Raw genomic sequence first — 8,499 nt, 5'->3', positions numbered from 1 at the left:
TCTCTCTCTCTCTCTCTCTCTCTCTCTCTCTCTCTCTCTCTCTCTCTCTCTCTCTCTCTCTCTCTCTCTATATATATATATATATATATATATATATATATATATATACACACATATAGTAAAAAGTATGGCCAAAGTGTTATTTCCGTGCATGTGCGTGAAGCCATTGCGAAGGAATTTTCTTTTACAAGGGATGCGTATTTTATTCAACAATTTTAGGATTAGAGTCAATAACGATCGTGTTTAGTTAGTAGTTTTCGGAATCACTCCCTCGCAGAGAAACGGATTATTGGAGTGACGAATTAACGAGTTAACAGAATTAGATGCAATTCAAGCAGGCAAAACTTGTTCATAGTACTTTATCAGCCATCTATATTTTCCATATTCTTGACATGCACCAAATATATTTTCCCCGCTATTTCTCATTGGTGGTGTAGAACTTTATATATTTTACAGAGGTTACAGCAATTTCTTGCAACATTCGGAACTTGAAATAAAAATTCCATGGGAATAAATTTCTATGAAAACCAGTTTTCAATCCATGTGATTTTAGTCCAAAGTCTGGGTAATTGAGATCTAATCTTAGTTATTAAATCTTAATTTGTTACGAAAGTTTTAGTGCGGGGAAAAAAAAAAAACAGTTTTTTAATCCCGTTATTACTAGGTTACAATTTCTTTTCCTGCGTATTTATAGGTGAATGAAATTATTCTGAAAAACCTTATTAATTTTCACTGTAAGATTTAATGTTTACGATACTTATTACCCCAGTAATCTGTGCTTTCTTCCTGTATGTACCCATAAAGGTTATAATGATGCGACTGTTACGCAAATTACCCCTATTTTAAGGTGAATTACTCATTCTCAAATGCTTTCTCGTTCAACTTGTATTTTATGATTATGATTAAGGACCAAAATGGTTTAATTATTTCCTTTTATCACTAGAGTATTATATTCGCATCCATTACAATGTACTTTCAACTTACGGACAAGTTTACTGTGAGATTAACAACTATTATTATTATTATTTTTTTTTTTATTATAATTATTATTATTATTATTATTATTATAGTTTATTAGTTAAGCTACAACCCTAGTTGGAAATCAGGATGCTATAAGCCCAGTGGCTCCAACAGGGAAAAATAGCCCAGTGAGGAAAGGAAATAAGGAAATAAACTACAAGAGAGGTAATGAACAATTGAAATATAATTCTTCAAGAAACAGAATAATCGTTTTCATAATTACGGAAATTTGTACAACGACTTTCTAGTCTTTTTTTTTAGATAAAAACCACGTGTATTTGCATATGCTCTATATGCCGTGAATGGATATGCTATTTACCTTTATATTTCCCTCAGTACTTTAATATTAACGTACATTGATTTCAAGTTATATATCTTTGTCTTTCTTCAATAAATGATACATATCTCAATCTACTTTTATGACTTGCATTTGCCTGTTTCCTCTTTAAATAACTCTGCAGAATGTGTACTCAAAGAATTGGTTGACGGGAACGAGAGCAGTAGTATAAAGGAAAGATTTATTTTCTGCCTAAGATTTGTTTTGTAACATCAATTTTTCCCTTTAATTACTGTAAAATTATATTTAACACTTCTATAAAAATATTCGTTAAATTGTTAATTCCTAAAATAACGACTTCCGACGCTGAGGACATGGATAGGATACTTGAGAGTAATAAAGAATAAACTGTTGATATGCATATAATTGATATTCAAACATCTTTTACAATGTGCCTATTTGGTTAACAAGCACATTATTAAATTCCCTCCGTAAGTTGAATATTCAGTGGACATCTTTGTAGTTCACATTCACCAATGAATAAACATTTCGTCGAATTTCATCTTCCTCTTTCACCAAGTGAAGATTTAGAAGTCAGCACTTGTAGGATATGGTTTCTTGAAAATGAATTTTTTGTTATTTGTGCACATTTCCTTATATAATTTTATGTATGGCAAATGTAAAGAGAGTTTGTCAAGTTAATGAGTAAGAATTTCATTAAAGAAAAACTTACCCACCATCAGTTATTATTGCCTAAAGTTGATGCGCCTCCAGTTTACCTATCTTGAAATCCCACTTATATTTTATTTATCCTGTACAGTAAAAGCAGTAGACGGCGACAGAGGCGTCAATAATCGGATCACTTACTCTATACTGGACGGAGATCGAGGTCTCTTTGATTTGGATCGAGACTCGGGTGTGTTGTATGTGAAAAAGCCTCTGGACAGAGAATCACCTCTCTCCAATAACGGCGCTTTCATCATCAAAATTCAGGTACTGTATGGTGCTTTTATTGTAACATACTTATTGTATCAAATTAGTAGAGCTATGCATAGAATTAATTTTTTTGAAATCCCAGTTTGTGTTAGTTTTGCTTATAATTTCTGTAAATTTCATTCGGGTTTACTATTCACTTTATTTTTGTCTTCATTATCACATCGCTCTTAAGGAATCAAAATTAGAGTATTTACAAAATGGTATCTCCTCCTTCTTATCTGATATCTGTAAATCTAATTTACTGACCAAACTAACTTTTAACTCCTCCCTAAGGCTGAAGAGGACAGCACCGTAGTCGACCCCCCACCAAAAATGACCACCGAAGTAACCGTTCTATTGGAGGACGTAAACGACGAGACCCCTCTCTTCAAGGCCTCTCATTACGTCGCTGAGATCGCCGAAGGCTCCCAGTTCAACAGCCCTGTCAACCTCATAGGAGACGCCATTCCCGAAGTTTACGATCACGATCAGGTGAGAAATCTTAATGTTCCTACTAAGAAGTATAACTAAGACTCCTTGTTAATCCTAGCATAAATATTACATGGTTTTCTTTGTTAAGTATCTGTTGAAACAGACTAATGAACAGACATAGACGGTCAATTTGGGGTACTGGTCGTTTTTGAGCTTGCATACTTTTGAGATACTCATGAAAGAATTTGTGGAATATGGTGAAAAATTTGTCAAAATACATAACATTATTGGGTGACTATATAGCTTGATTTGGAATCAATTTAAATGGTTATACATACTCTGCAAGTCATAAAGTAATATGTTCAAATTGCTCTTGTTCTTAAAAATGTGACTATGGGACATTGAATTCTATATGCACTATAGTCTGGATATTCTTATGATTTGGTTTTTAAAGTCTAACAACTATTGCCAATATTCAATCTTCCCAAAGGGACATATCTTTGTGTGGGATATGGATCAGGTGAGTTACCATTTTAAATCTAAAATTATAAAGCTTTTTATTTTGTAAAGTAAGCCAGTTTAACCTAATAAATTGTAGTTAGTTCACCTTATTGAAGATCTTTCCAAGGAAATAAAAAGTGCTTTTAACGTAGGCAGTTAGCTGTTTTTTTATTGATAGATATTGGTCAACTATTTAATAAAAAAAAGACGGTAAAAACATTGAAAGAAACTGAACACTTGATGTTCTTTCGATTTGTATATGAGTTAGTTGTACTGGAATAGATAATTACTTGAATCGATCGAGAAACTTTGATTCAAGTTGTGGTAATGTAGATCTGAAACAAGGGGAATTAAAATGTCCTTCTGTTCTAAGCTTCATGCTATGCTTTGGTATATTTTTAAGCTAGTTAATAATTTTTAACCATTAGCTGGTAGTTAACTATTCCTTCTCTATTAAAAAAACAGTACTTGGTTTTTTCATTGGCTGCTAGTTAATTGTTTCTTTTCTATAGAAAAATAATGAGTACTTCTCTTAGGAATAATATTAACTCTTCTTAACGCTGCTTGGCATTAGCTAAATGAATATTATCTTTAGTACTGTATTCATGTCAACTGCTGTGGTGGTTTCTAAATGGCGAGATTGACTGCACAAGTATGTTATTGTCATGTCCTGCTGTAAAGCTTTTTTTTCTGTTTAATTTTCCATTCTTTGGTTTGGTTGATGATATAGAAATCAAGAAAAAACTTGGCTCCCTTTGTGCATACGAATGCAAAACAAGCTAATTTTACTTATACTTAAATGACTAATCGGTAGAGACAAACTAATTTGACTCAAACTGTGGGGAGAGTGAGATGTTCTAACCTCCTAGGAGATGCTTCACTACGCTGTAAGAATATATCATGATTCCTTTAAAGCCTTCTGTGGGACCTTGTGAGCTCCTGAGATGAATATCTTGAGGGCATTCATATTGTAAACTGTTTTTTAATAGCCCCAACTGATAGTTGGGATCTATTAATGTTACACTCTGGAAAAGAGAGATAGAAGATATTAGGATAGACTCTTTCCCACCTTTGCTCTGATTTTCCTTGGATAAAGAAATATTTACTAAGCAACATATAGATAATCTACTGATTTGCAAATACCAGACTTGTTATCCTTTGCCAAATCACCCACAAGACATAACAGTGTTATTATCTTGGGAAAGTAGACATTATGTATATTTGTGCTACGAATCGCTACAGAAGATAACGGGAATTAACGTTGTGCTGGCCATTTTAATTGGGGATATATCAATGATACCCAAATTACTTTCATTTCTACTTTTATCGAGAGATCACATAGATAACAATAGCGCTTTTCTGGTAAGTATTAGAAACATGCATGGCAAGATTTCCAATTATCATCTGATCTGATGTCACATACTTCCAGCAAATAGAGTTATCTAACATATATAATTATTTCATTATAAACGACCTTCATGATATATCACGCATCTGAGAAAAATCTAATATTGGCGATGGAACTTGACACTATTGCGGTTAGCCATGGTGAGCTTTCGTCGAAGATAAATGAGGAATAGTCTATGACTCATCCGTTTCATACCTAAGTTTCTATTCAGCATAAGTAAAAGAAAGAGATTCTGTAATTCATATGGACACAAAACCTCTTGAATGGATTTTTGGTTTTATGGAGAGAAACTCTTCAACGTGAAAGTAGCAATCTATCATCCAACCTAATCGATTTACACTCCAAGTTCAAAGGTCAACTTAAAACTGAGAGCATTTTGGCAAGTGGGGTGTGATCCTCGCCTAGAAGGGAAGCTATTACATCATCATCATCATCATTATTATTATTATTATTATTTTTATTATTATTATTATTGTTACAAGCTAAGCTATAAGCCTAATTGGAAAAGCTAGATGCTATAAACCCAAGGTCTCCAATAGGGAAAAATAGCCCGGTGAGTAAAGAAAAAAAAAGGGAATGAAAAAACTACAAGAGAAATAATTAGCAATTGAAATAAAATATTCCAAGAATAGTAACAATTTTGAATTATATCTTAAACATATAAACTATAAAAACTTCCAAAAAACAGGAGAGAGAGAAATAAGATACAACAGCGTGCCCGAGTGCACCCTCAAACAAGAGAATTGTAATCCAAGACAGTGGAAGGCCATACATGGTACAGAGGCTATGGCACTACCCAAGACTAGAGAACAATGGTTTGGTTTTGGAGTGCCCTCCTAGAAAAGGTGCTTACCATGGCTAAAGAGTCTCTTCTACCCTTAGCAAGAGGAAAGTAGTCACCGAACAATTACAGTGCAGTAGTGAACCCCTTGGGTGAAGAATTGTTTGGCAATCTCAGTGTTGTCAGGTGTAAGAGGACAGAGAAAAATGTGAAAAGAATATTCGTGTATGTGTTGGCAAAGGCAAAATGAGCCGTAGTGAGAGAGATGGATCGAATATACAGTAGTACTGTTTGGCCAGTCAAAGGACCCAATAACTCTAGCGGTAGTATCTCAACGGGTATAATAACTACAGCGTCTTTCAATTGAAGTAGATATCAGCACACTTCTCGTTGTTGATGTATAATATTTAGTTATTTACGTATAAGTAAAAATATTTTTTTCTGACTTAAAAAAATTCATAAAGATTATTATTCTCGAAGTCCTTCAGTAGGTCTGTGCTAAATTTCTTGTGCTTTTGCTTATTAAATGTATTTAAATAGATTTTGAACTTTGCTTTAAAGGGGAGTAAAACACAAACCATTTAAAAAGAGTTGCATGATTCAATTTAAAGTACACTATTGTATATATAGCCATTAAATAGGTTTCTCTTCAGGTTGATTAAAACAAAGCCTGTGAAAGGAAATATTAAAATAATTAGATCAAATAATTCAATCGTATGAGACTTTGTTCTCTCTTTCTCTCTCTCTCTCTCTCTCTCTCTCTCTCTCTCTCTCTCTCTCTCTCTCTCTCTCTCTCTCTTTCTCTCTGTCTCTGTCTCTCTCTCTCTCTCTCTCTCTCTCTCTCTCTCTCTCTCTCTCTCTCTCTCTCTTTCTGATTTATATATATATATATATGTATACACACACACACACACACATATATATATATATATATATATATATATATATATATATATATATATATATATATATATATATATGAGTGTGTGTTTTCATAGGTTTGTGAATTTGTGTATATAACTGTGTGTATTGTTATTGAACTAAAGTAACTTCCTATTTTGCACTGAGTGGCACTTGGCACCGACCGAAAGAGCCAAAATATGTTATCGTGATTAACTGTTATTTGCAAAGAAAACGAGAAGACGGTATATAAAAATCATGATAGTAATAATGCAAACAGTTTGTTTTGATTGCAGATATGTTTTTCATCACGTCAATGCATATGCTCTCTTCAAATATTAAATTCAGTTTGAACATATGAAAACACAACTTAAATGTTCAGCTTTATTGTCTGGTCCTTCATTATTCAAGTATTTGCGTTTGTCTATAAAACTGTCCATGCATGCTGCTGTTCGTAAGCTTTGATGTAATATTAATTAAATTTTAATAGAAGTGTTTTGGTTGTTGCTGCGTCATTTTCATAAGGAAATGGTCGGTTGGGGAGGATGAAAATTTTACCTTCTGCCAGAATTGGGCAATTTAGTCTGAATAGAAATAGAAACTAGATGGGCACTCGGTAGAGCGCAGATCTCCCCCCTTGGCAACTTATTTCGCGACCTTTTGGTCGACCTTGACCTTTGACCTTAACATGTATTAATGGGCATGGATTTCATACACTCAAATATGAACCAAGTTTGAAGTCTCTTTGACAACGATTTCCAAACTTTTGGCTGATTACGTGAATTGGACATTTTGCTTGAACGTGACCTTGACCTTGGACCTCGACCTTCCAAAATTTAATCATTCCCAGCTTTTTTACATAACAGTTAATCCTCGCAAGTTCCATTACTCTACGATTAAAATTGTAGCCAGGAAGCTGTTCACAAACAAATACACAAACAAGGGTGAAAACTTAATTTCCTTACAACTTCGTTGGCAGAGGTAATAAATTTAAAACTGACACGATAAAGTCTCAATGTTTTATGAAATATTTTTCCTGTATTTGAGAAAACACGTGAGAATAGACCTTGTATTGGGCTGATCTGGAATACGACAAGGAAACTGACTGTTGAAGCCGTGATTAGCTGACGAAAAGATTAAATGGAAATACAGTATTGTGAATGTCGGTGACTAAAGTCGGAGAATATCTTCAAAAACGAATGATAAACATCGGTCGCGTTACCAAATTCATACAAAATACAAACTACTTATTTGCTTTAAATCAAAGAATGTAATTATAGCAGTCGGTCTTTTAGGCGTGATTATACATTTTCTTCTGAGGTCTTACGGTATCGACCAATACGGAAATATGAATTTTATTGAAATGTAAAGCGTCCAATGACATAGATGTCATGATTAGATTACGATGGTCTCCAAAGAGCACGAACCATCAGTATTTGATCTGATAGCAGTATTTGACGTGGTCTCTCAAATCAGCAAGGGTTATATTCTAGAAATATGTCTGTACAGGTCGTGTACAAAAGTGTAAAAAAAAAAAAAAAATATCCGAGTTCACTCGCAGAGAAGATTTCTGTTTCAAACTTTTTAAACCTTCGTTCGTTACAGCCTTGGAATTTTGTCAGATTTGCAAGAAATGTACCAGTTTGATATCTAAAGGTGTTTCGCTGCTATTGTTGGAATTCCCCGTACATCAAAGGGGTCTATAACCAAGTTAATGCTTTCCAGTGTCATATTGACAAATGCCGTCGAGACGTATATAACCTATATCCATTCGGAAGCAGTTAAACTCTCTCTCTCTCTCTCTCTCTCTCTCTCTCTCTCTCTCTCTCTCTCTCTCTCTCTCTCTCTCTCTCTCTCTCTCTCTCTGTATATACTGTATTTATTCATATGATATATATGAACTGGCATGTTTCCTTTGATCTCAAAGTATCTTGATAACATATCACAAGGGTGGTGGCACTGACTTTACGGTATCAATGACTGAAATTGCTAGTGCTGTATATAGTTTTCTGAATATGACCATTTTGAGTTCAGTACTCGTGGTTACGTCAATAAAAATGCAAGGGATTCACGTTGCATAATAATTCAACGACCTATTGCGACAGATGAATAAGTTTATTGACTCTACCTTGGATATTTTGCAATATGTGAGTAATATATATACATATATATATATATATATATATATATATATATATATATGTA

The 8,499-nt window shown here is 33.7% G+C and overlaps 1 protein-coding gene across 6 annotated transcripts in view; it reads left to right on the top strand.

Annotated features, from left to right (window-relative positions):
- Cad88C (cadherin-88C) overlaps positions 1 to 8,499 on the top strand; it is a 372,106-nt gene that overhangs the window by 232,306 nt on the left and 131,301 nt on the right. For all 6 annotated transcript variants that reach the window (XR_011039409.1, XR_011039408.1, XM_068346033.1 and 3 more), the window contains exons 8-9: positions 2,118 to 2,290; positions 2,567 to 2,764. Coding sequence is in view for 4 of the 6 variants with exons in the window: in XM_068346033.1 (XP_068202134.1) it covers positions 2,118 to 2,290; positions 2,567 to 2,764 (371 nt within the window). In the remaining 2 variants the exon portion in view is untranslated. The remainder of the gene's footprint in view (positions 1 to 2,117; positions 2,291 to 2,566; positions 2,765 to 8,499) is intronic.

The sequence above is a fragment of the Palaemon carinicauda genome, chromosome 22, assembly GCF_036898095.1.
Source record: "Palaemon carinicauda isolate YSFRI2023 chromosome 22, ASM3689809v2, whole genome shotgun sequence".
Lineage (NCBI taxonomy): Eukaryota > Metazoa > Arthropoda > Malacostraca > Decapoda > Palaemonidae > Palaemon > Palaemon carinicauda.
The sequence above is the reverse complement of the archived record's forward strand: the minus strand, read 5'-3'. Positions and strand labels throughout refer to the sequence as shown.